General features: G+C 51.8%; 1 protein-coding gene across 1 annotated transcript; it reads left to right on the top strand.

Annotated features, from left to right (window-relative positions):
* Window positions 1–27,826, top strand: CSUI_001383 (inositol-pentakisphosphate 2-kinase; the record flags this gene model as incomplete). Its single annotated transcript, XM_068061589.1, has 35 exons — window positions 1–764; window positions 1,131–1,277; window positions 1,958–2,114; window positions 2,428–2,720; window positions 2,978–3,095; window positions 3,530–3,822; window positions 3,956–3,985; window positions 4,369–4,413; window positions 4,861–4,908; window positions 5,480–5,666; window positions 6,081–6,142; window positions 6,624–6,663; window positions 7,224–7,271; window positions 7,582–7,863; window positions 8,158–8,475; window positions 8,943–9,350; window positions 10,041–10,289; window positions 10,700–10,858; window positions 11,480–11,500; window positions 11,807–11,866; window positions 12,527–12,544; window positions 12,973–12,996; window positions 13,715–13,756; window positions 14,209–14,247; window positions 16,445–16,486; window positions 17,022–17,066; window positions 17,366–17,416; window positions 18,361–18,414; window positions 19,194–19,232; window positions 20,058–20,147; window positions 20,892–21,362; window positions 22,791–25,273; window positions 25,996–26,203; window positions 26,581–26,772; window positions 27,580–27,826. Coding segments are annotated over exons 1-35 (7,218 nt in total), but the record flags the coding sequence as incomplete, so codon positions are not given.

Below are 27,826 nucleotides of genomic sequence, written 5' to 3'. Positions count from 1 at the left end.
CGGTAAGCTGCGCTGTTTTGCTAAGAGAGCTAGCAATCCCCCCCTTTCGTTGACGGCGCGTGTGCCTTGACAAGACATCTTTGCCGTCAACACGACTAGCGGATAGTCGCTACATGCACACGGCGACTCCTGCTGTCTTGGCGAAAAAAGCTGATTTGCTGTTCTGTGTTGCACCCTCTTCTCGTTATCCAGCCTCCAATACAATCGCCGCTTCTTTCTTTTGAACGAGGTCCCGCGTCTTGCTTTCTCAAATCGTCCCCAGCCGGAAGCTTTCCAGCTGAAAGGGGATACCGCTCTACGGACTGGTCCTTGGGAAATACGGCGAGTTATCACCAGTCGTTGTGCAAGGGCGGAAAATGAAAAATCTCGCTACTGGCGCCCCAGTTTTCCCCAGCTAAATCAGGGCGGGGTGCACGGGAGATTCTGGCAGGCTTGCCTTGTCAGAAGCCGCCTTACGGCTGTCCTCAGGGGTTGCTTGCGATGAGGCGGTGGACCAACCCGCGGACAGTCATTTTGGTTGAAAATCTGGAGGCTGATACATTGTTTCAGAAAGAATGCGTGCTCCGCATTGCCGGCGGCGGCGTCGTCTCTGCCGGCATGTAGTCCTTGTCGCCGGAGGTCTTTTGTGTTTGTTCACTTTTTGCTGCCAGTTTTGCTATGGCGAAGCTGCAGGAGCCGACGCGGCCGCTCCGATGCTGCAGGCGAGGAGGGCCATGAGAAAGATAAAGAAAAGCGCTGAGGCTGTCCACGTTTCGGACCTTGGAGTGAGCGTCGGCGGGGAAGGGTGTTTCTAGTCTTTCCGTCGAAAGAGAGACCCATTATTTTTCTGAAGGAGGCGATCTCGCTTTCTCCCCTGGGTTTTCCCGCTTTGCTGGGGTCGCCTCAGCTTGGAACAAAAACTGGCCTGCGGTAGATCAGTTTCAGTCGAGTGACTGGAAGTTGATACTTCGGTAACGCCACAGTTTGGCAAGCATAACATATAGCGGGGGGTCGCTTTCAAGAACCCGCCACTCTCCCTCCTGGCGCTTCCGCGATCTGAGCTGTACTGCCGAATGTTTCCAAGGCGTGGTTTTCTGAACAGAAACCGTCCTATGCAGTCCTCTTTCATACTCTGTTGCGCTTGCTTTCAGGAATCCTTGGTTTCCACCCTCAGCAAGACAGCCCACAAGCCTCCAGAGGAAATTTTACCACCCGGAGGCACGCAGTCGTTGGTCACAGAGATGGCAGTTCATGAGGGCATCTTAGTTACGACGACGACAACTGACGTCGCCCGCCTGGTACGGGAGTTACTTGGGACACGATGTGTTCCCTTGAATCTGCAACTGCCCGAAGTTGAGCTGTCAAAAATGTAGCAGGAGTGAGGGTTCTGAAGCGGGCTTGGGAGCGAGATGTGAGAAAGGATGCAACACTTTCTCTTGGACCCGTTTTACAGCAGCTTCGGTCTTGTCTGCGGGGGCTACAGGCAGTGCCGCCAGCTACGAGAAATTATTCACTTTGCGCATGCTCCTTGCCTAGTATATCTGCAATAGTCGTAGTCCGGCTTATGTTCTTGTTGGCGGTAGTCTCGTGGCTGTCTCTCGGTTAGCTTCACCCCATGCCGGCGAAGTCAGGGTGTTCCACTAGAAGCGGAGTTCCCTTACCCCGCTTTTCATGGAGTCCGATGTCGACTGCGTGAATGCATAGGAGGGTGAAATGCCCGTGACTCAGTTTGACAGCGCAGCGCACAATAGCAGCCAGCATGGATCGGTCCCTAGAATCCGCTGAAAACGTGCGGCACCCACCAAAACTGCGGGTCGTTGCACGTGAGTGTCTGAGAGTGCTTGGCAGTTCAAGATATGTTTGTGCGTTGCTAACAAGGACATAGTTACTTGGTACGCAGCGTAGTGGAATACGTGAGTAATTGCTCTGACTCGCTCACAAAAGGTGCTTTCTTCCTTTGTTTGAATTGTGAGGGCAGTTTGCTGCTGCTCTTATCAGGCGGCTTGTGGAGCTTACCGGGTACTGGAGACTGGAGGAAATACCAGGCACCGACCGAGTCCTCATCATCCGATCACCACCAGGGGAAGCCGCTGGCAAACACACAGTATGTGTTAGCGCGACTGGATTCGACGCCTGTGAGTCCTCGTCACAGTCGAACTGGAGCCCGTTACTCGTGACACGCCAGCTCATCTAGAGGTTCTTATGTGCAGCAGGAAGCCCGGTATCCGAGTGAGCAGCCGGTGTCTCTTATTTACACGCTCCTCGACTCACTTCCAACTGGTTCTAAAGACCTCTTAACCGATCGACCCGTGACGAATCCCAAACTACATTTGCGAGATGAGCGAGAAGACCAATTCATGGCTCTTTCTGCCGGAGTGGCAAGCTCAAGAGAGCCAGCCTATCTCTACCTTTGCTTCCATGATGTGTCTCTTGCTTCTCCCTTCTCAGCTGAGGAACCGGCACCTATCATTTTCACCAGTGGGATGGAATACATGCAGGTGCTCTTCATGGTGATGGCGTCTATGAAGCAAACAACCTCGGCCACGGGGGTGAAGGAACTCACCGCTTTTATTCCAGTGCTTAAGGCTTGGCCGCTAGTAGCGAAATCGATGATGCTGTACTACACGTTCTTAACTGTGCCACTGGAGCAGATGATTCATGTCTTCGAGCACAGCATCATCCCCACGCTTGAGGGAGATATGGCTGAGACTGCTGCCAAGAAACTCGGAGAATTCAAGAAGGTACAAGACGCTGAAGTGAAAAACCTGGAATCCTCGGTGTCACCAGATGTCCCTCGTAGAACTGGGTACTCTGAGTGCCCATCTGTTGCTGAAGTATTCTGTTCTTCACCCTAAGTCGGTTAGCATTTCAGCGAAGAGTGGTTACTCCCTCGTCTCTGGCGGCAGTGCCCGTCTTCCGAGGTGGAAAGCGTTCTTTGTTTTAGAGTCTATCGAGCTCTTTTTCCTGTCACATTCTCTGCCATTTTCTTTTTCTCCAGCTGTTAGAGCAAGCAAGAGAGATAGGTGGCACCGAAGTGAAAGGCAAGCATCTCACAATCCAGCTGGATCCGGCAGAAGACGTTGAAAATGTCATCTTGCACGAGGGCCCCAAGCACGGTAAGCGGATGCGGATTTTGACGCACGAAAGCGTCGTTGATGGAGTTTCAGCTTCAATCTTTTCTGAAGTTTTCTTGGACGGGAATGCATGCTTGGAAGTGCGGGAGAATCTCTACGCCACTGCCGCGCGCACAGGTGCCCAGATGTGATAAGCACTTCACTGATTCTCTTTCAAATGCGCCGTAGAGGTCACAGTGCCCCTCATCTGGTCAGATCCTAGGCCCGCGGATTCTTGCGTCCCCGATCTCTGGTGGACGTACTTCTCGGAGCCGAGGAGTTGTGCGCGCACAGGGTAGCGTGCGTTGAAGAGGTCGTTTTGTCGTGTCCTGAGAGCTTCTTGTCTTCTGAAGGAGGAGGGTGACCGTCTGTTGTCGTATCGGCACTTGCCGTTCCGAGGGAGTGCATCTCTCTTTTGTTGTGCGTGTCTATCGCAGGCTTGCCTCTTCTGCAGTACAGCAAATCTAGCGAGTTCTTGAAGAAGGCCCTTCGGGGGCGGGAGACTTTTCTGCATGCACTTGAGTCTGAAAGCGAGGAATCGGATGATATGGTGATGGAACTGGTTCAGCAAGCTGTGCAGAACTACTTTGAGACCCATCACGAGGATCTGGAAATTGCAGAGCTCACCCGGGTCGAGTTCTGGGCCGACGACGAGAAAGCTTCAGCCATGCTTGACCAAATTCTCCAAGCAACCAACGCGGCCGTCCGTCAGGCTTTCGAGCACGTCCGGGTGGGTACAACTCTTCTTTTTTGACTGTCTGTTGTCCTTTTTGTGCGCACCGTGCGTACTCACTCCGGGGGGCGGGGGCGTGGCCAGCCAATCATCTTTTTGTTTCCTCGTTGCTGTTTTTTCTTCGCTTCAGGAGCAGTTGAGGGACCACGTTCAGCCTCAGGTAAAAACGGGAAGCTCACGGGATGAATTCAAGGATATAACAGTGACCATACCTGGGGCCGTTATCCCCTGCGCAGCTGAGTCTGGAAGGGAAACAACCTGTGTATCTTCTCGTCGACTCGGGTAGCCTTCGAGCGTCGCACGGCCCCACCTCCGTCGCTCTTGGGTACATGGTTGTTCCTTCGTCAAGACTGACAACTTCAAGAAGCGACCTCTGTTGCCTTTGGGATTCCCTAACGCAGTCCTGTGTGGCGGTCTGCCATACGTAGGTGGTGGGGACTATCCAGTGCGTGCACCAGAGACAGTCCTCCATGGACTGAGCACTCTTCCACTCTAGCCACATGCTGTTCGGTTCACTCGGTGTGCTGCCTGATGTACTCCCAGGCATTCATCTCCGAGGAAGCCTCCGAATTCGAAACTGCAGAGAAAGTGAGATCTCTTTAATCCAGCGTTGCTTAGTGCTTCCTCGGACCCTTGGCGATAGGCGGCCTTGACCGAGTGCAAAGGGACGCTTACTCTCGGAAACTACAGCTCCCGAAGCTGTTTCGCCCACGGAGACCGCTGACCCTGGGAGAGCCTTCCTTCCTCTCCTCGGGCTCGAAGGGTCGCCCGTTTCATCTCTCGCTAATACCGGATTCGCCCAACTGCCCGTCATGTTTTGCATGCAGCACGTGTGACCTTAGTATGAGGTTTTCGAGACCTGTCTCGCGCTCCGAATTGTCGGAGTTCGCCTGGTGTAGCTGTACAACAGACGCACTCCGTTGACTGATGGAAAAGGACTACACTATGCCCTCGTGTCTATACAGAATGCCCTGCGAAACTGCGGGGACCCTGTGAAATGGGAAAGAGATTTCTGCTTTTGTTGTGACATTTCAGGCAGTCAAAGGTCTTGGAGGCGGCTTTGTGGCTCACATCAAACACGCGGTAGGTGATGTTTCAGTGGTGGTTTTTGTCCTGACTTATGGCTTAGGCGCCCTAGTTGTGTTAGATACACATGAGTCTCCAGCTGTGTAATAACAATGGTCTCCTCGTCTTCTCGAGGCGGCCAAAGAAAAGGCAGATCATTCCAACAGGGTTGTCCAACTGAGGCCCTACAAACGGAAACTTTACCCGTGTTCCTGACTCGTCGGCTTTCCTGCAACTAGAGGCTTCTAGGCAAGCCGCCTGGAGAGAAGCCAGGCCACACGCCTTGAAATACAGGTGTTAGGGAGTAGTCAGTTGTGGTGACGACATCTGAGCTCCCAGCTTGCACGCATGTGTCGCGGGGTACATCCGGGGGGTCGCCTCAACCAGAGGACCTTCACTTTAGCACTGAGTCACTGCGGGAATGCTCTACTTGAAAAGACAGCGGATGGTGCCAAGAGAAGACTTCCACTTTAAGCTGCTATAATGCTAGGACGACGAAAGCAGTAAGGAAACTCCCGTGTCGGAGAGCAAACTTGTGAGGGGTGGCTTCTCACTGTCTAGACACTGTCTGTTTTGGTGCTCTCTTCAGAGTGCGGAGATGGAAAAGTATTTTCATCAGGACGACCCCGAAGCCTTCTGTCGTGTAATTCAGAAGCATGACGTACAAACACACTCCTGGCTTTCATATATCGTTTACATGTACCATGAGTTTTCTTCCCTCTGCAAGAAGAATCTTGCTTTCTGCGAGAAGCTAGCAGAATGCCTCCGATCTTCAAGTACGTAAGCCGGGGGTCTTATCGCACTTCTCTGAGGTCCTTCGCAGCGTAATGGCTTGGCAGGCCCAGAGCCACCCACCGTTGGCTTAGCGTCCTCGATGTATTTCCTGAGGAGACTCCGCTATCGGAGTAGGCGTTCTGTACTATGACTTGGACGCGAATCCGCCAGTATGCGAAACTAGCGAACACTTTGTCAAGAGCACTGGTGTGACCAGCGGTTCTATCGCACTTGGGATGACTCCGCTGCCTGTTTCGCTCGGTGGCTCTTCTCTGATATCATCGTCATACGCGCAGCGCTCTCCTTTTTGGACTCTGCGAATCAGGGGCTTCACAAAGAAACACATTACCAGCTGTCGGGCATGTCGCTGGATCAGCAGTTGCCAAGGACCTGTGTTTGCGATTACTTACTCTCAGCTCCTGATGCGCATGCTGCGGTGGAGACGTATGAAGTGCTTCAGCTTCTGAACTCCATAGTGGTAAGAACGAATTCTTGCTGTTGTCTCTTGTGTACGCCGGTCACCGAGGAACCCCGGAGTAGTGGTGGAGTGGTGCTGTGATGTCTCGCGTGACCTAGTGGCGATCTGCCAGTCTGCGATTCACGGCGGCTGTTACATGATATGGTAGGCTGGAAGTGTGCGAAGCCTATTTGCTTACCCCTCCAAGTCGCTCCACGGCAGGCAGGTCGGGCTGCTACGGGTAGCCAGTCGGAGACCATGTTCTGAGGAGAAGTGCCCACCGAGATACATGGCCCTGCGTCGATGCCAGAGGTCTCTGTGGTAAAAAGACAGCAAGGGGAGTGAGGATGGCCCCTGAGAGGGCGGGCGAGGCACTCGTATTGCTTGCTTGGTATGGCACCTTCAATGTTTGTATCCAGCACTTCCGCGCCTGGATCGAAATGAATTGTTGGCCTTTAGCTCAAAGGGGACGGCAAGGCAGTGTGTGGGCTTCTGATTTCAGGGTGCAGCTAAACACATCCCTGCGGAATCCTACAAGCAATGTAAGTGGCGCGTCTGTGGTTGTTGCTGTTGGGCTCGTGCTCGTTGGTATGTATTGCTAAAGTGGGACCGCGGTCGCTCAAAGCAGTACGGAGGGACAACATGAGACTTACATACCTGCCTAGACTTCTCAGACGCTACCCCGGAGTGAGGGTGAGCAGGCCGGTCCGGTTAGTCGTCTTCACTTGTGCCCGCGTCTCTGGCGTACTCTTCAAATGAACTTTTGCGTTCACTTCTCTCAGATTCGGGAGCGTACCTGAGACAATGACTTTCATAAACCAGTAGCAAAAAAGCTTCCTTTTTCTTTACACTAAAAGTGCATCCGAAGCTCATGCATCAGACGGAGCGTGTTGCAGATGGCGTCAAGCACGCAGCAGTGCGTGTGCTGGCGCGGTGGTTTGCTGACGGGGAACAAGGGAGACGGTTTCTGTCTGTGACATTGGTGTTTTTGGAAGCTCGTAACGAGCGCGGTTGTGGCTTTCTGCGGAGTCCACAGAAGCTACACGTCTCATCATCCACTCCTCCGCGATTGTTACTCTTTCCTTGCTGGGTTCTCTTGCAGCCATGACTAGCGAGCTTCAGGCGGACACGAAGACACTCTCATCGATCGGTGAGTGCCGCAGCGCTGCCGAGAAACACCGTAATCAAGTAGTCTAGCCCGGCAACGACTCGTGACCCCTTTTAAGAGAGGAAAGGAACAACTATCTGCGGATCTGAGGGTGTCCTATCAGTGTGTCCGCTGTTTGGTGGCGGGGCAGGAGGGCACCTGAATTTCCGTAGGTTCACACAGAAATGTTTTGGGACTTCTCGCCTCCGGTAGCGCCCCAGCTGAGTGCGACCCTCACAGTGTCTCCCTCAGCTCGTAAGATAGAATGCGTGAGCTTACAAGTTTTGCTCTTTGCTTTTCTGGACAACTTCAGAACGCGCCATGGCTGCCCCGGAAGAAGGTCATGACCAAGAGGGCCATCGGTCGCACGAAGTACACGAGCATGCAGCCGACGACGAAGTGGACGAGTCTCCGAGGCATGCACATCACGAGGTAGCTGTGCACGCTGCATCTGACGACGAAGAAAGTGAAGGGTCCTCCGATGAAGGAGAACATGAGACAGAGGCCCAGGGATCAGAAAAAAGAACAGAGGACCATGGAGAAGAACACAAGGCGGAGGCCCATAGAAAGGGACACATGGCTCATACCCATGCAGGTTGGTGCATTCGACGTGGAGCTGGGATAGTGACAGGGACCTTGTAGCGTACTCTACACTGTCAATCTATTTATATATCGATCTATCTGTTCCCGAGCGATCGTCACAGAAAGGTGGCGGTGCCTTTTCTCTTGCCACATTTCTCACGTCTGGGATAGGGGCCTTCAAATATGCTGGGAGTTTTCTACTTACGCCAGCTCCATCTGTGCGTCCCCTCGGCTTTGACTGCCCGAGTGTTCATTTCACGGCTGAGTCCTCTAGGGAGGTTTACGAGTGTCTTGATTTCTCCTTCAGCAGCAGACTCAGAGGAAGAAGGCGAGGCCACCGCAACTTCAGAAAGCCACACAGGAAAATCCAAGAAGAAGCGAAAGCGAAACAAGAAGAAGAAGAAAGGTCACGCTTACGCCGCAGCTGAGTCAACGATGAAAGACGAGGAACCCTCGGAGCTAACGGAGCCGCCCGTGGACGATCACACAGGGCTTACCAACCTTGGAGTTTCCGAGTTGCTTGTGGAGGGGAAAGCTGCAATGAGAAAAACTCTCGCGGCATCTCACCACAAGGAACCGGAACCACACGCTAAAGCACGAGGCTTTCTCAGCGACAAAGGAAACTGTAGGTCTGCTGAGTTTTAAGTGACAAAATGGTCAGCAAAACATTTTGGTTCATGGAAGTTACGGAGCTTCTAGACAACTTGGACTAGTCCATACGATGCATATATGGAATCGAGCACTGCGTCACTCAACGAAGGATGTGTTCCTGGGTCTTTTCGTACACGACTGAAGCGAGTCTGTGTGGTACGAGAGAGTAAGTTAACATCGGAGCTAGTCTCGTACTAGCCATTTCCATCAGTCAACTACGTGTAAGGTTCCCTTGTTTCAGCCCTCCTAGGGGAACAACTTCTTTTTACACTTGTTAGAAATGAAGCTTGACTGCGTGTGAGTCCGCCGTATGCCACTGAGAATGGTCATGGAATCTTCGTACCGCTTCAAACAAGTGTAGGCTTTGAAGCTGATGCAGCTACCCATCACTTTCATACTCTTCTTTTTGTTAAGTGACATCTGCTTGGTTCTCTCGTGCAGTCCGCTCCAGTTTGGCTTTGATCGCGTATGGCCTGGTCCGCGCGGCACTCCAAGCTGTTCGGTACTACACGGCATACAGGCGGCTAGACATGCCGGCGATAGCAAAGCTCGCTTCTGATTGTTACTTAATGCCGGAACAAAAGGCCGTGACTGACGAGATCGCCGCAGGTGAACATCACATGGGAGATGCCGCGTCAGGGACCGAAAGTGTGACAAAAAAGTCACATAAGAGTCACAAGCATCACCATCACTCCTTTCTCCAGTTATTCTCGGCTTTGGGGATACGGCGATTAAAGCGATGGAGGGCGAATCGACGGAGAAAGCGCAAGCACAGAAAGGAACCCAAACCCCGTGCTTCCCACGCTGAACCCGTTAGTCTTCACGAGGCGTTCAAAAGCTACCGAGCAGGTAATTACAAGTGTTTGCGAATCTAATTCTCAGGGCTTTACAGTAAAATCAGAATAAATGCTGATATAATACAGAATCACCTGAGTTCATAGAACCATAGAATTCTATGTATTCAGGTGATAGTGTATTATATCAACATTTATTCAGGGGGAGCCTAGTATCGAGTGTTCTCTTTAGCCTTCGGGGTAAGGCTGGCCCTACTCTGATGTACTTCACTCACTCGCGACTAGAAGTGACGCCTTCTGGGGAATGCGTCTGCGACCGGACTGATGGCAATATTCCTGGACTACCTGTTTTTGTGAAGCTCTGACAAGACGTTTGAAAGAGTGTTGCTCTCTCAGAGGACACTCTTTCATATATCCTCGCACTATACCCACCGTGACTGGAAAAGGGGGCTGCTCCGCGCCGCTGCCACGTGGCGTGCTATGGTTGTCGAAGAGCTCTGGGAAAAAGGGGACAACGGTCGTTGTGTTAGCTGTGTCATCTGATGGCTGCATTCTACTCAGGAGACAGCGCGGCGAATTTGCCTGCATCGAAGGGGGTTCGGAGTGTTGTGAAGTGTCTGGCAGGTGTCCGGTCACGGGATTACAGCTGGTAGACGGCCTCTTGTCGACAAGAGTTGAACACATCGTTTGAATGCACACTGGTAGCTAACTGCTCCCGCCGTGTGTATGACTGTCATTTGGACAGCGGCCTGCCTGGCAGCGGCTATCGACGCCGGTCACGCGGTTATCCATCAACCGTGGCCAAAGCTGTCCAGTGCGGAAGAAGCGAAAGACGTGCTAGTTGGTTCGTTCAACCGCCTGCAGAGTTCTTGGAAGAATGAGCTCTTCACGTCCAATGGCGGTGCCCGCGTCCGAGCTTCATTTCTCCATACGAACGACGCGGCAATTCTTTCTCCTGAGACGTTTCGTGAAAACCGTACAAAGGTCCTCACCTGTAAGTGTACCGTGGACATCACAGGATTCGCGCCTCGGGCCGTTCCATCCAGTTCTCCAGTGGCTTTGCTGTGTGCGGGCCAGTTCTGGATGTTTTTTTTACCAGGGGACCCTGACTGAAGGGCTAGACTGGGGAGAGGTTGACCTCCGTGTCCAAGTTCAGAAACAACCAGACGGTCCAGCAGGGGCAAGGAGCTAAGGCATCATATTGCGGACCCGGCTCGCTTTCGGACCCTGTGACATTGTACCTATGTGAACGAGATAGTTATACGAGGGGTTACGGTGTTAGAGCACATCGCGCTCTCTAAGGAGCAGGAGTTTCTTGTGAAGGCGCAGCACATTTGAGAGAGTTTTCTATTTCTTCGGCTTTTACGTCGTTTTTGTATATGCGTTTTCTCGTGCTCATTGCAGGGCTGGATAGCGAGATCAAATTTCTGTTTGGTCACTGTTCTGACGCTTCGAAAACTCTTCATCCTTTCGACCGAAGCGCTGTGAGCGTCCGCGTTAAGACATTTGGTTTCTCTGACAACGAGGTGTCTTCCCTTGAGAGTATTTACACCGAGATCTGCGGTAAGTCACCTGCTATAGCGAGAGAAAGATTTTTTTCCGAGCGGATCTGTCCGTCAACCATGTTCAGTCGTTTCCGTCTTTTGCCCCATAGTCTCCATGACATCGTTCAGTAGAAACCAACCACCCTATCTAGTATAAGACCCTTGAGGCACCGCTTAAACCGCATATTCCTGACTGCACGGCTTACAGAATGCGACACTCTCATGTAGTGTGCACGGATTTGCTGCATCACCCCGCGGTAGCTAACCGGCGACGTCACAACGTCTGCTGGTGTTGTGTCCCACTGACAGAGATTGGTAAAGACAAGATTCTTGGAAAACATCCAGGCTGCTCTAGCGGCACCGAAAATCCACCGTGTGCCGCCAAGGTCCGCGCGTTGCAGCTAACGGACCAGATAGGTACACACGGTAACACGGAAATATATAGTGCCTCAGGCGTTACAATGAGATTGTTTTTTCAAGCGCACGTCTTTACTGCCTAGCATAGGTGATTCACGCGAATGCATACTACTGTCCCAGTAGCCCGAGGTTGTCTTCCTGTCTGTGAGCCACCAAACTTGTTTTTCCGTGCCTTTGGAGCTAGTCTTCACCCTAATGTGTCTTCTGCTGTTGTTCTTTGCAGAGGGAATCCAGCAAAGCTGTTGTAAGTGCCACTCGCCGTCTTTTGGTTGCTTGACGGACACGTCGGAAAGGCGCTCGCATGTACAGATCGTGTCTGTAGTGGTTCTCGAGATTAGATAACTTAGGCGGTCAGGTGCTCCTCATTCAGTCTTTGTTTTGAGCTCCACGGTCCCCAGTGCTGATGAGCACGTCACCGCGGTACTTACTAACAACCCGCCCGACCACTCCAAGTGGTTTGTCTCGCCGCCCTTGCCGAACAAGACTCATGGACAAAGTAGCTCGAAATTCCTCATGTCGGCTGCCGTGCGGTTTCCTCCCCCTTCTGCAGCTCACTGCAGCATGAAGAAAGGCCTCACCTACATGGCAGTGCCAGAGACTCTTGTGGGAGGTAAGCGCGCGGTCAAGGTTTGCATCTCGACATGGTGGACTTGCCTGTCTCTTTCACTGAGTATTGTTGCCAGTCCGCTACGGCACCCCGATCTTTCGAACAGCCGTAATCGTGAACACACCACCGCCCAGCGTCGCCTGTTAAGTATGATCAACCAACAGCTTTCCTTTCAGTCGAGGTATTTATAGAGGACGTTTGAAGACTGCGACAAGCAGAACGTCGCTAACGAAGTTCATCTCTTGAGAGACACAAGCTGGGCGGTTGTTCTTGTCGGACAAAAGATGGCGCCCTGATGGAGTCCTTAGTCTGCCAGGCTTTCCGTGTCTCCGATTTTGAGCTGTATGGAGTCCAACGCTCCTACAAGTGTACAGTCGGGCATATGACTAGCATGAACGATCACAAATCACGTTCGCGTCATTTGAACAAACGACTGCCACCTCGTCCACGTCCTCGTCCCCCCAGGCGCAAGTAGCCCGTGGTGCTAGCGGATAGTCGGCTTGACAGAGAAAACTTGAGGATTCGATTTTGCCGACTGAAATCCCTCGACTGCTTCTCACGCCCTCCGTTCGTCCGTTTGCCTTTCGTGACCGAAAGAGCAGTTCCTTCCTCGGGCGTAGCTTCATATGTCATGTTCCTTTATGTGTTTTCCTTGTGCTTCAGAATGCTCGAAAATCCCAAGTGAGTGAGCTATGACCATGAGCTTGCTTTCTGGAGGAATAGTCTACTCTCCACTACATTCCTCTCACCGAAGATATGCGTAGGAAGTCCCGCGTATGATCAGAGTGGAGTCTGTACTATCAATCAACCACGCAGCACATGACAGTTATTATACCAGGTCGTCTATCACTGGGAGTGTCATCGGCTTATCCAGACGAGAGTCATAGTCTCATGCTCTTAGGATGCTCTTAGAGTTTACGCTGAACACTGTTGAAGTGCCTGTACAGTCCGGGACACATGCGCGGCCTGTCGTGCAATGAGTAGTTTTCTGAACAGCAGACAGCCTCGGCGGCGTGAGCTTGGTTCGTTTGCATGAGTGGATTGTTGAAGGCTGGCTCATCTTGTGGTTTCTTCCCCTTTCCCTCATCTGTTTTTCCTCGTTGGCTCAGGGGATCCTTCGCAAGTTAAAGCACGTAAGTCAAGGCAACAAAGAGATTCACGCCGAGAGTTTTTCTAAGGTTTTGAGTCCCGCCTCTTCGCTGTAAGGCCGTCTGAAGTCTGCTTCCGCTGCAGTCCATGGCTTCTTTAGCGCAACCGGTACTTCACACAAAGCCTCAACACTATACGTACACAGCCCGCATCCGAATGAGATGAGTGTGTCTAACACAGGTTTCTAGGCGGCCCCTAAATGCTGAAGTCCGTGTTTCTTTCTGCATGTCTGCCGGACATGCAAAGCAGTGACCGCCTGCGTTTCCGTGCCTTTGTATGAGTGAGAAGCTACACTGTACGTTCGTGGTAGTACCCACTGCCTAACAGACAGTACCATTAGCGACTGCCGGGAAACTTCACTCTATCGAACATGCTGCGCAACTCAGACTGGCATTGAACCAGACAACTGGAAACATTGGCTAGGTAAACAGAGTAAACCGTTTCTTTGTCTGATGGGGGCGGCTCTATAGGAACGCGCTGGGTAGCAGCCATCATGAGTGTACTATCTCTGTAAGCACCAGGACAGACTGGCCCAAGCACTCATGAGTTGGACAGCGGTAGTAGTAAACGTTATGTCCGTCTCTGTTTGTGAGCGTGACTCTAAGATCCTTCCCAGGTTAGTCCAATCATCAGGACTGCGTCGACGGCCACTCGTGCGGAAGTGGGTGCTGGTTTCTATATCCTGATGTTTTGCCCCTCCAGATGCCAAGGAACTTGGACCGGAAGTAGCCCGCCTCCTTCATCGTAAGTATCCCTCTTTGTCTATTACTCCGTGGGCGATGTGTCCTGCATGGCATACATCGAGCAGACGTGAAGCAGGCTCCTTCTGATTGCTCTTGGATTCCTGGAAACGAGCGTGCGTCCTCTGTGTAAAGGCCATTTCTTTCATTTCGTCGTACACCGATAGAAAGCACGTATATGCATCGGTGTCGCCCCTTCGGAGACTGCACTTTCCTCTGCTACCGTCTTCTCGCCGGCACTTCGATATATTTTTGGAAGACACCTAGGTGTGCCACACGCTCATAGGTAACCAGTCTCCAAGATTGCCGCCGAACAGCTAACGGGACGCAGTCAAGCAGAAGACCGTGGATGGTATTACAGACTTACACTCCCTCCTTCACCGTAGCTCTTGGGCGCGAAAGCCGGATCCATTGCCCTAACCGGCCGCTACTGCGTTGGTTTGCTTCTGCTTGCAGTCATCGCTAACAACGACTATGGCCGGACATTTGACCGAGGTTAGTTTTCGTGTATTACTCGACACCGAGCAACGTGATTCAGTTCTGAAAACCTGATCTAGTTGAGACGAGAGACGGGGATGCGATGATTCGCCAAGTCACATGTTGTCGTACACTGCTTCTGAGTAGTTTTGTATTGATGGCAGGAGCCTAACAACAGTCTAGCTCAATGGAATACGTCCTCTGAGCGGGGGACCCTTCTCTTCTGTGTGTGTTAGGGCTAGAGGGAAAACTACTACTTCAGCTAATCAGGTATAGGCGTTGTTTGAAGACAGTAACTACTGATGGAACTAGGGCTGTACCGCCGTCGCGTGTCGTATTCTGCAGTCTGGTCCTTCGTAACGTCTATGTCGGGAGGTTCCTCGAAGATCAAAGGGTTTCGCGTGTCGGTCAAACCTGTCCTTACCGCGACGTAGGCCGGTCGCTTTTCTCACTATCAGCGTAGTTTTTCTTCTTTCGGTCTTCGAGGACTGCTGTATAGCTGAAGTCTTGTCCCTCCGTCACGCCTTCACCTTAAAGTCCACGAGTCCTGTCTTCTTACTGCTTGAATGCCCTTTCTAAACTCTAGTTGTCACGCCCCCCCCTTGGACTTGACGCGTTGTTTGGTCGTGGAGGCCAAGATAGACTGAGCAGTTTCCCCACGGCGCCCACGTTTTCTGCTACGTGTACTGTCATCTCCTGGTTTCCCGCAGTCTTCTTCAGGGTCGTTGAGGCTGGCCGCGTCCTCGTCCGTAAGTTCGATTGTTGTTGTAACGCTGGTCGTCGGTTCTTCTCAGACTGCGAAACGCTTTGTATGCATACGATCTGTGCAAGAGCCACCGAACTTCCACTGAAGCATCGCAGGTGCAGCCCCTGCACAGTCTAAGACTGGTCTCCTAGGAGACTTTTCTCGTATAACGCTGTTGGACACTGACAGGTACAATACAAGTGCAGGCGTCTGCGACGTATTTGTTTTGAGTCTTACGAGGAGAGCAGATAGTACATATCGGACCTGGAGGCATAAGTTGCTGTAGAGAAGGACCTGTCAAGAGATGACACGAGTTTTGCCGGACGGCCCTGACCGACCTCCGGAGGTATGGCGGTTATGTCAGGTGCGGTGGTCAGAAACCAGACTCGCCGCTCACCCTGCCATCCTGCAGAAGACTGTGTCTGCCATTGTCCGAGACACGCACAGCCATAACGGTATCGGGTCACTGCAACACCTTGACAAGTTCGTCGAGCTTGATTACAGGTGTCTGTCGACTGGATTCGGAGTCCGACTGGGAGTCTTCTTCGCCAGGAGCTTGTGTAGCGTGTCTGCTGTCCTGGAGCTGTGTTTGCATAGTTGTTGCCGGCGTATCTCGAAATGAATGGATTACTATCGCTTCTGAAGCAGTTGAAGTACTGCAAGGACGGGCTTGAAGGGCGGCCTCGTGCTTCATAATGTTTCAGGGGACATTGTGAGAGACAGTATTTTTCGACACAGATCGGTGAAGGTCCTGTCTTTCTATACACCTTTCTACAGACGCCGGCCACAAAGAACACGACTTGGAAAGAGAACTCGAGCATGGTATGTCCCAACCTAATGTGCTCTTGGCAAGGCCTTCGCTAACTTTTTGTGTGCATTATAGATCGTTATGATACATCAGCATCTTCATGAGCAGTCCGCCGTATGTGTATTTTTTCCACGTTATTCTGCTCTTCTAGCACTGAAAGCGATGTGTGAAGCTGAAGCGTCGCCGTGCCATACGCTTACAGTCAGTCACGTGTGCCACGTTTGTACTACAGCGTCCGTTCATCAAGAGTAGCAACTACACATGTCCCTCCATGTGTGGCCAGCAGGTCTCTTCTGTATCATCGCATAGGCCTGTACAATTACGCTTGGTCATTTGAAATGTCCGGTTAAAAAGTTGCTCTCTAGTTTCGTGTCCTGCGTTTCATCCCAGAAAAGATGTTTGCTTTTCCACGTAGAAACGTGTTTCTTAGTGTCCCCGTTCTGCCCGTCTCGTCTTTGTTTGAGGGTTGTGCTTGCGTCACCGGCATACACTGAACACGCGTATACACACGGATGACAGTGCGGAATTTCGAGCGAATGCATTGCTGCGATTGACTTGTCTGAGACGGACTGTGCACCCGTCACTCCGACATGGGCTCTCGCTGCTTTCAAGTTAAGAAGGCACCTGGATGCCTTTGTGGGGAATGGGATCTTTCTGTGCAGTACTCCGTATTCGGAAAAGCGAGCTGAAGAACGCAAGCAAATGTAAGCCAAAGCCTCTTGTTGTGACAAGCAAGCACAGTACCATGTGAGAGTCAATCGCCGTCCATACACGCAACTAAGTTTTGTCTTCTTGCATACCTGTGTACACATCGAGCCGCGATCTGAAGTGTGAATTCCGGGAATATTTTTTCCTGAGTCTGTAGGCCAGATGTGTTTAGCCGCAAGCAATACACACAGGGGGGAAACTGAGAAGCACTAAAGAGGGCTGCCGTCAGATAGTACGGGCAATTTATGCGTGAGCCTGTCGTCGCTCGTGCGCTAGTCTGGATCCGTTGCTACCACGTATCTAGACAGTGCTTGGGACGGGTCTTCAGACTACGATTTCTCAATAGCCGTAGTGGAGGTAAGTGATTTTGTGTCAAGATCTTCGTCCTTTGTCAACAGAAGGGCGTGCCTCACGGGGCTGTGTGTTCTATCTCTTTTTGGTGATGTTCCTTTCCATTCTTTCCGTTGGACCTTTTTTGGTTACTCAGTACCCAAGTTTGGTGTCTCGGTTTGCTTTGCTCTCTACTGTCAGACCTCTACATTTCTCTCCCGGCGACGCACATCAAGAAGTCGTTAGGTACGCTCGCGTGGTGCTGTGCGCCCGATGCCGTTTGTCGAGATCCACGAAGGTTCCTGAATCACCTGAGTATCATGGTAGACGCCCACGGCCTTCGTTTTTCTGGGTAGCGGCGGCATCGAGAGACTTCCGTCCTAGAGCTATTTCATCGGGTACTGCTGTCTCCTGTATTCCCTCAGTCCAACACAACCGGAGTTCCTACTTCGTATAAGCACCCTGCGATCCTTGCAGAAGGCGCCGTGCCGACTGCAGGGCCTCTGTTGTGCCTACTATTGATCTGTGATCCTTTTGGCCCTCAGATTTCGTCGGACTCAGTATGGTGTATTCCACGCTTCAGAACGCTCATCACGGTGAGTTTCGACGGCATCACAATTCGTTCCAAAAACTGGAACCATGGGTACAACGACTATTGGGCGGTCCTTCCCCCATTGTAAGAGTAGTTCTTGCTTTGCTGCGGAGGGAGTGGTCCCGTTTCCTTTTCTTGGATAGACGTTCTTCACTTGGCAGACAAAGAAAGCTAACAATAGACTTAGATGTCCCGTCGTTTCCACCGCATCTGTTGATCTACCTGAGGCACCGCGGAGTCGACAATCAGGGCGTAGCAACAACCCCTTCCAGAAAAAGAGTTGTTGCCACGCCCTGATTGTCGCACTCCGTGGTGCCTCAGGTAGATCAACCGGGGTGACAGTTTTTGAGCTGCATGCTGGGCACCTGGCTTTGTATGCATTTCCCGAACGCTTGCGTGGCTTATCTTTCTTCGTTTTCCCGTGTTTTCAGCGCTTTCTAGTGAGGCCAGCCACTCGCATCTCCTGAAGGTCGTCGAAACGAAACTCCACCTCAGTACGTGTGCACCGAAAGATTGTACATGTTTTTGTGTAACTTTTCCGGTAGCTGGTGTCGTGTCAATTATCTGTGATGCTCTGTTACCAAACGAGATGTTCCACACTTCCATACAGTGCTATTTCGTGGATGCTTGGTATGTTGACGGGCCTCCAGTCTTTGGAGGCTCACCGCTGTTTTCGTGCAACGGCCCATCCCACAGCCCATCACCGAATGCACCTCTACCGCTCAAACTATTAGCTTGACGCACTACCAAGCAGGGGCGACTCTCACACAGAAATGAGGCATGAAAGAGGCAAGTGATCCCTTGCAGCGCCTTCTCGCAGGTTTCGGTAGTTGGAGTAGCAAACCCTAGACCCCGAACTCAATGGTAGGCTCTCGTTCTGGGTCTGCAAGGCAACGTAAGACTCGGTCTCGTCTGTCTTCTGTCTGTCGTTGTGTTTTATGCCTTCAGTTGATGGCCGCTTGAACGTATTGCAGTGTCTGCGGGAGCACCACGTCCTTGCTTGTAAGTCAAGTTGTAATATTGTAACGGTGCTTCTGCAGGTTACGATAGAGAAGGCCTCCGTTCGTTGGTACTTTGTAGTTTCGTCCTAGATGTCTTTGACTTTCACCCCAATCGTAGCAACTGCTCGTTAGCGTTCTTCACCGCGAAGACATGACTCCGAGTATAGTGGAATGTGGTTCTCAACTAACTGCAGTAGTGGCCAGCGCTTATATGTGGCAGTGACGAAACCTCCCCGTGGACCTCAGAAAAGATGTATTAGAGGAATCTGCGACTCAAAATTTCTCTTTCATGTTGAATTTGGATGTCCGTCCTGTACGGCAACAAAGCAATGTCTGTCCTTCCGCCGGTGTTCGCTAGTTGTAACCTTGAACGAGCGTTACCCAGATGGATCGAGCGTGAGTCTCTCGATGACTGATCGAAGTCGTGTCTTGTCCAGATAGCGTGCCTCGGCTTTGTATTCTGACCTAATAGGGAGATATGTCTCCGATTGTGAGGGGACCAGGTTACGTTGAAGTGTGGGAGACTTCAACCCGTGCAAAGGATAGCAGGCTGCCAGCGTCGCCCACTGGAATCTGATTGTGAGCATGGCGGGGATTCAAAAGCGATCTCGGGGTGGCCCTGTACGGCCTAGAAGTCTTCAGTCCACGACATTCAACCACATGAAAGGGAGTGCACACACATTCGCTCGTGGGGAGGCAAGTGTCTTTCCATCGCACTGCGCTGTAGACCCTAGCCTTCGTCCCAAGCTGACTGCGTTGTTTTGTTCGGATTGTTTGCAGCGCTGTGCTACGCTCGAACCGCTTCATCGCGAAAAGAAGGTAAGAGTATTCAAAGGTCTCAACCGCCACCTCTCATGGCTCCCCCGCCCCCGTTGTTTCGCCTAGGAGAACTACAGAACCGTCTGATGTCTTCCCGGAGTTGACCGGTTGAATCTCTAGTTGTAGCCTGCTCTACAGCTCGAAACGTTCGCACCTGTCTGTCTCAAGAGAGGGCCACCCTACCTCTCTGTTCCAAGAGTGGATGCGCTGTTCACAAAGGAAGCACGGGAGTCGACCATATGTTCGGGATATACACTCCTCTCTGGTCCTGCACGTAAAGCCCCTTACAAAAGGAAGGAGCAGAGTCTGTAATATTCTTCGTGTCCATCTGACTTCCGCCAGAGTCGAGATCGCTGAGTTGCCTTGAGTGCAAGTACTGTTTAAGCGAGTTACAAGGATGCGGTGGCCCCTTCGTTTGTCTTCACATCTGCGTGTGTATATGTAGGATACTCTCACACTTGACAGCCGGCCACGCAGTCCTAGAAGTCGTGCCTATCGTGCAGGTTTGCACGTTAGGCCATTTGTTGAGAGAGCTGACCGCCCACTCGTGACATGGAACAATTCTGTCTTGTAGCTCTTGTTTCGGCGCGCACTCTGTTGGCCCTTTCCCAGGGTATACACAAAAGTGCCCCCTACTGAAGGCATGCCAAGACTAGCTACACGCTTTAGTCGGGAAAAAATGTGGCAACTGGTTTTTCTATGGAATCCATCATGATTTCGCTAGGTCGGCTGTACTCACGGACAGCTCTTCGGTAGGTCTTGAAAGGGACCACCGGTAAAACAGGAGGTGACTACCTGTTTTTTGCTTCCTGTGTCCACTCACAGAAGTGGCGCCATTCCCTCTGTGCCACAAGCCTACTGGCGTCCTCGAGAAGAAGGCGCATTTGGAGGAAATCTACCACGAGTGCTCCAAAGGTACGCCCTACTTGATGATACAAATTAGGGAGTACGATGCACTTAGCCGGCCCTGACCTTCTTGGGCACCGGACAGTGAACGAGACAAGGCGCGACTCAGTCCAGGTTGTCCGCCGTACTGGTGCATCTGTCAGTGTGCACGTACCCCGACGCGTGTCTCCGATCAAGTCTGAGATGTTGACACTAGGCTTCACAGAAGCGATAAGCAGTCTTTGGATTTTACGTAGCTGGCCCGGGTGTTTCACAACTCATTGTGGTCGTCTGATGTGACATTGAACTGAGCGTTCACACTGCCTCACAGAATGTGGTGGTTCGGCCCCTGCGTCTAGTTGCCTACTTCCAGCGCATTACCTTCGATGGCAAGGCAACAAAAACAACAAACCTCACCTCTGTCAGGTTTAGGTCTTCAACCGTGTGTGTACTCGGTTTACTGGGGGCCGATCTGCGCATTATCGTGTGGAAGAGTCTTTGACAGCCCACTGTTCCTTACTATCGGACACACGCTGAGGATGGCGCAGGCAGTACCTCCTGCGTGACTTCTTTTTACCCAAGTCAAGCTCTCTACAGCTGTCTTCCTGGCGCTTCCGCAGGCAAGCAGGAACATGAGAATGCATGGAGATGCTTGCCGGCATAAGTCACTTTGGTTCGCAGTTTCTGGCGGGTGTGTTCCAAACACTCCGTGCAGCTAGGTGCTCATGCTACTAGTGACGTGGAAAGTGTCGGTGCTTGTGTCGTGTTCTGCAGAGGACACCTCCGCGGGAGTGAAGCCTAGCAGACGCTCGCGGAAGAAGCGGGAGAAGAAACACGGTAAAAAAGAAAAATCTGTCCATGGTCACAAAGGTGAAGGCCACACGAACCACGGGGAAGGAGAGAAGCACGTTACAGGAGGGGCGTCGCAGCACCACGGACACGCACATGAAGCAGGTCATCCCGGGGGTCACACTCGCGAGGACCTGGCAGAGTCTCGAAGGAAAAGGAAAGAGGAAAAGAAACGGAAGAAAGAAGAGAAAATGCTTGCAAAACTGGAGAGGTTGGCTGCCCACAAGGCTGCGGAGGGAAGACCTTCGAGGAAAGAAAGAAGAAAGGAGAGGCATAAAAAGAAGACGGAGAATCACCATGCACCATCCTTTATTGAGCTGTCCTCCGTTGTTACACAGGGGGACGTCAATTTCCATACAGCTCTGAAACAACTCATGCCTGTATCAAATGCAGCAAGTTAGAGAACGCGCTAGACAGAGACGCTTGACACATCTGGGCAGCGTGTTTGAAGAAGCCTCAGTCTAGAGGCAATCAAGATCTTTTCTGTATGTAAATGAACGGACTGTCGCTGCTCCCAAGAGGAACGGCGTTCTCTATGTTTTTCCGTGCACACCGCGAGGACTAGCTGTCGTGGTATTCATGAACAGACCTCGCGAGTCAGATTTTTTTTTTAGTCAGTATGCAGGTTCGAAGCCTCCGGACAAATGGCAGGGGTTTGGCTTCCGACGTTTAGCGAGAGGACGGCGAACCACGCGACCTACATGACCCCGGGTAGACAGCTAGTCTGTTTGAGGAGTCCCAGCTCACTTCCGCATGTTGTCCCTTTGTGAGCCCGGAGCACAGGCAGGTGTCAAAGGCCGTCAGTCCCCTGTGCATGTCTCTCGGACTGTTAAAGGCTGCTCTAGAAGGGGGGAGAAACCTGAAAAAAGCACAAGGAATAACCACCCAGATGCACATGCTGGTTGGTGAGAGCTCCTATGGGCGACACTGTGCCGTTTTCTGTTGTGGAGGTGCCTTCGAATAGGTGGGAAAATCCCAGATATGTTTTTTTTTTGTCGTGCTTATACTTTGCTGCGGTGCAAGCCCGTGAAGGTAATTTGCTGCCATCGTTCCCAGTCCGCACTTGATGTTTCACCCCGCGGGTTAGAGAAGCCAAAAATCGCCCTTGGGCCTCTGTGATGACGGCTGCAGAAGACGAGTAGCCTTCGAGCTGTGCCCGGGTGGGGGGTGCTGCACCCGGCCATGCCGTACTGTCAGCTTCGAAGACCCCTTGGACCGGCTCAACAGTTGCCTTACTCCCGACCGAGGACACTGGTTGCAGGTAGAGCATAACGCCCGTGGTAGAACACGTCTTCAAGAGACCAGAGTGAGTTCACAAATGTCCGATAACACTTTTTAGACAACAGCAACACTTGACAGCTGGGGAAACGCCAAAAGTGTGGAAGGCCCGAGCACGGGACGTTCGGTAGAGCTTCTTAAGCGCCCCCCGACAGCTAACAGTTATCAATCTAACGGAACCATGAAAGGTTCGGAATTTCCTGCCAACATCAGGTGTGCTGCAGGCAGATACTGACGTTATTACCCTTCAGGAATGGACCACAGCGAAGCTGCTTCTGAACAAATCCGAGACGATTACCTTACCTACGAAAGAATTTGGGCTGCACGCTTCCTTAGTCGCAGCTCGCTGAAACAAAAAGAGCAGATGAAGTCGAGAAGAAAAGTTAAGACTTTGACAAATGCTGTCTGAGTTGCCGTGTAAAGCATTTGAGACAGCGTTCAATCGTGTTACTCGACAACAGAAGCATGCATGCACGGGCGCAGCAGGTCAAGTTGGTGAAAACCGGCCTAGTCTTGCTCAATTGTCCAAGCAGTAATCGAGTCTAGCCAGTATAAATTCACAGCGACGCTGGGGCAGCGGGGCGGTCGAGCTGTTTTCGAATTTCCACCCTGGTGGGGAGTCATCAAAGGTACTAAAGCGTGCTGTCACGCGGACTCCCTGTAGACTGTTCTGTCTTGCCAGCCAACTAGTGTTCAGCCCTGAATTCCGCTCTCCCACTATGCGGGAAGGACGAAAACACTACTGTCCGCCGCGTCAGGCCTCAACTGAGGAGGTGAATAATGACACTTTGCCGACGTACTGCTCTCCGTTGTTTGAACATTTTGACGCATCCGACTGGACCTACCTTGCCGAGGGTGGTGTCCATGTGGTCTTCCGATACACCGGCTCCGTAGCCGGTCTACAAGGAAAAGTTTTGAAGATAAGAAGAGACAGACATCATCCGATGAGCTGGAGGCTTCTCCTTCACTTTACTGCACATATCAACGAACTCTGTGGAGAGACGGGAGAATCGCACGATGTCGAGCGAGCGAGCGGACGGGGACACGGTCAACCTACACCGGTCAGGAACGGGGTGTATTACAGAAGAAACGTTTGTCCGTGCAAGAAAGAAGCTGGAAGAGGGGGGCCTTACAGAAAGGAAGGGATGGAGTGCGGGGAGGTTGATGAAGAAAGTGAGGAGAGCAGGGAAAAGAAAGAACTACCACTTAGTGAATGTGAGAGAGAAGTAAGGGGGGCGGACAAAAAGCCCCACGATACATGTCAAGAAGCTGCAACGTATATATCTCCGGTGGCGCCTGACCAGGGTCATTCCCCATTCAAAACTACATCTCGCTGTGCCTGTCCTTACTGCTTTGACTGTCTCCCCTTCTTTTCTCCCTTTCCCAGTCCTTCCCCTACACACCGTCTCCTGTATGGCCTCATTTCACCTTTGTATCTGTCTCCTCAGAACGTAGCTCTTCTGCCTGTTGGTGTGGTAAGTGAACTCCTGAATCTTTCCCGCAGAAAATCGAAGAAAAACCGTTCTCAGAGCGTTTGCAGAGAGAATTCAAGTCTCGCGTCGTCACCCGCTGGTGATCTTCCTCGCGACCAGGACACAAGACAGAAGAAGGGCGGGAATCATCCACCTCGTCACCATGGCCACTCAATAGAGGGTGGCAATTCTTGCATGTATTCTGACTCTTCTTCACTTCACCCCTCGGAGGATGTCCATGAGCGTCAACGACGAGATCAGATGTCTCCAGGAGGGACCGGGGCTTGTATACACGAAGATGTATTGTTTCCTCTTTCAGGAAACCTCGAAATGTTAGAAGGGACAGTTCCTTGTATCTTAGAGGACAACTTTCTCTCCGTGCCCCCGGATCTCTCTGCGGTCGTCTCAGAACACGACGAAGAGACGGCTCGGTGTTTACCAGTGGCAAAAAGGAGAAGTCAGGAGCTAAGCTTCCCAACAGGAACAGGCCACCATCCCAGGGTCACGACTTGTCAGGTGGACAGACACTCGGACAACATCACGAATAGTCGCGAGGGTGGATGTTTCCGTATCGCACCTCACTTAAGGACTTGTCACTACTACAGTGTTGAACTCAAGCCGAAATGTGGACTGTTGGAAGACGATCAGTCAACAGATGACGACAATGAATCAGAATGCGGCTTTTCTCGAGCAGAAAGTAGGGAGAGTGGGAGGCTTGCTGAGGTCTCCGCCAAGCTAACTCAAGATGGCTGTAAACTAGAACACGCTCTCACACGGTGTTTGTCACCCAGAGTAGCGATCACGGAGGAGTCCACCTCGACTGTAAGAACTATCAAGCCAGGGAAAGCCGAGACGGATAGGGAGGCGATGGAAAGTCCCTTGACAGAACACTCCTCAGTCTGTGAAGGCGACGCCTTCTTCTGGAACCCCGGGGGGGAGTTCGACTCTACTCCCTCATCGGACCGGAGGAAGAAAGAAAAGCAGGACACTCGAGTGACTTTCCTATCAACCGCCTCTGCACACTCTTCTTTGAAGGAAGGACCTCATCAGAGAGCAACGAGAGGCGGAAGTCTTCCAAGTCGGTTCACTATGCAGCAGTTTGTCAAGCTCTCTACGGGCAAAGTTGCTTCTCTCTCTCTGTATGACCCCACACAATTCTTTCAGTGTACGTACCCCACGCTTTCCTTTCAGCTGAAGCATCTGATGCAGAACCCACAGAACAACTTGAGTGTTTTCTTGAACGGCAGTGCTCTTTCTTGCGAGAGTCTCACCCGGCCAGTTTGCGGGGATGCAGCCTCACACAAAGCAACGTGGACAAACTCTTTGGCGGAAGGAGATTTTACAGAGTTCAAGGATTCTCCTGTGTTGGTAGATATTCTTGCACGTGTGTGGGAAGCCAGTCGTGATCTGTTTGAAGGGATTCTCTTACTCCAGGCTTTCGCAGCATCACAGCAACGTCTTGCAGTCCGGCTTGCTAGAGAACTACGAAGGGTGTCTGGACCTCAGCATGAAGCACTACGACAGAAGCATCTCGCAGAACTCGAAGCGTATTCAGAGGTAATTCTATTGAGAGACCTCTTTAGGGACGACCGTAGAACTTCTCCCTCTCCGGTCTTTCCACGACATCTTTGCTGCCCTGTCGATTTGGGTTTTTGCTCAAGTAAGCTAGTACCTATTCGTAGCCTCGATGTATGGCGGTGTGAAGGAGGTCGTGCCAAGTGAAACGTCAATTCCGAGGTGATGCACCCGGTGAGGAGACGACAGTGAGTGTTTTCAGGGCTGCGTGCAGGCAGCAGATCGTCATGCTCCCATGCTATGGACAGCCAAGCTGTTCCGTAGGATTGTAGATGTCGAGTAGTGGTGGTATGTTTCAGGTAGTCACTGATATGTGTCAAACCAGGGAAGATAGAAGGAGCCTTTCGTCTATGAATCGTATCCGAGGGATGTTGGTGGGCGCGGGTTTTAACGCCTCAGAAGCAACATGGAGTGTCTTTACACAGAGTGGAGGGACAGATTCTCAACTGTGCATATCTATTGCACGGACGCAATAGTAGGCCGAAGGGTGTCGGCTGTATAGACAGTTGTTAGGCCGACGTCCAGTGTGGACTTTCTTGTGATAAGGAGACATATCCTCAGTGCAGTCAAAGATACGAAGTCTGTCACCAGAGTACAGGAAAGATCCTTGTTTTCTTCTTCTGATCACGAGATCTAGAACACACTTCCCTCCCTTCTCAGGAGTTTCTCTTTTCTTTCTGTTTTTACTGTTGGTGTCTCCGAAGGCTGTCAATGAAGGCCTAAGAGGCGCCTTTCACCCAAGAGGCGAGGCAAGTACAGACGATCCGACCAGTGGAAACAGCGCCTGCTCCCCGGGTATTTCTCCGGAAGTAATGACAACTTGCTCGCGTCAACCAGAACACCGAGCGGTGGGGCTGAAGGATTCGACAGTAGAAGACGTAGCAAGAGCTCTTCAAGAACATCACGACAATCGTAGGCCGCAAGATCATTCTTTTCTTTCTATCCCGCTGTCCGCTCTCTCCGAGTGATGTCGTGTGGATCACAACTTTAGGCGCTCGACGACTGTCGTATCTGTAGGGACATCTTGTTGCCCAACACTTTTAGAGCTGTATGAGCATCCTCAGAAGAAACGGAGACTAAGACGCGTTCCGGGTGACAGTGGATAGGAAAAACCCGAGTATTACATGCATGTCTCATTGTGCGGTCATCGGTGTGTATGTGCCTTCCCGGCCTTGGAGACTGAGCTCCGCTACGGCCTTCTTTTCTTGCGCTGAGGTCCGACAGGATCGACACATTCGTTGAGTTTAGCGGAAGTGTATTTTGTAGTCGTGTGTGTGGTGTGAGGCCAGTGGGACGTCGGTTGGCATTGCAGTTGCGGTCCTTAGCAAATGAAGGCGCCTGTTCTCACTCGCTGGAGCAGACAGAGGACAATGTGAAGAACGTCACTAAAGCAGCATTTGCGTGGGTCTGCCGGTACCTCCTCGGTCGAGCCTTCATGGATGTGAGCATCATGACGAATCTCCTTATGGTTGATGAAGACGGTCAGTCTGAACTACTCTAACTCGCGAACTTCAGTTTCCTTTACCTAGCTCCCTTGCAGCTTCTGGTATGCCCCGAAAGCGTGTATAGACGTGCAAGTAGCAGGAGAAAGACGTCAATACTACACCCGCTTTCCAGCGCGAGTGACACGTATGGGAACGTGTTTGATCAAGGAAGAGCTTCAGGAAACAGACATGAGATTTTTGTTGGATTCGGTTTCTTACGGAAACCGCACATTTGAGTTCGCCTGTTATCTACAGGGGACACACAGGCGTTATCTAGTATGTGGTCGATGCCCAACCCACATGCGTATTATACACCGCTCTTCGGGTATGCATTACGGAGTTCGTTTGCCCAGCCAATCGCAGTGACCGGGCAATTCGACGTAGTGGGGTTTGAGACGCCGCTCAGGCGCTTGTCGTTGCTACGGGCTTCGCGCTCTGCATGCGTAGACATTACAAAGATAACCCGGATATCGTCTGCATCTTCCTGATAAGGGAGAGTCTTGTGTCTTCTGATGAGCCTCCTACGGCGGGCGCTGACGTGGCTGCGTGCCGTGTCTGTCAACTGAGGGTGATATACGGTTATTGTTATTATGTTTCTTGTGAACACTTCGAAAGCAAATCTATTCATGTGACATACCCCACTTCAGAGAGGTATATTCAGTGTTGGCGCGACGTTCCGAGGAGGCCGGTAGTGAAGCTCGAAGATATCGCTCGTGGAAGTGTACAGTGAAGGCCTGCACTTCATAAGTCTCCCTAGTGTGATGGGGTGTGACAAGGGGTCTGTGTGTCTTTAAGCTAGCTCAGAAGTCAAGGCATATCTGGAGTCCTTCCATCCGGCACCCTCATTGAAGCGATTTCGCCGACTGCCGCGGGAATACAGATGTTCAGGCAACCAGGCAGAGATGCAGAAAAGAGGAGAAGAGACGCGAGTGGAAGCCGCAACCTCTGGGGAGACAGGGCAGCAGTTTTCAGCTCCTTCGTTCAAGGGGGAGGTCTTCTACCGTCTTTCCCTGGTCGACATCGACTTCAAATCCGATGCCCGCATCGAAAA

The sequence above is a fragment of the Cystoisospora suis genome, assembly GCF_002600585.1.
Source record: "Cystoisospora suis strain Wien I chromosome Unknown contig_548, whole genome shotgun sequence".
Classification (NCBI taxonomy): domain Eukaryota; phylum Apicomplexa; class Conoidasida; order Eucoccidiorida; family Sarcocystidae; genus Cystoisospora; species Cystoisospora suis.
The sequence above is the reverse complement of the archived record's forward strand: the minus strand, read 5'-3'. Positions and strand labels throughout refer to the sequence as shown.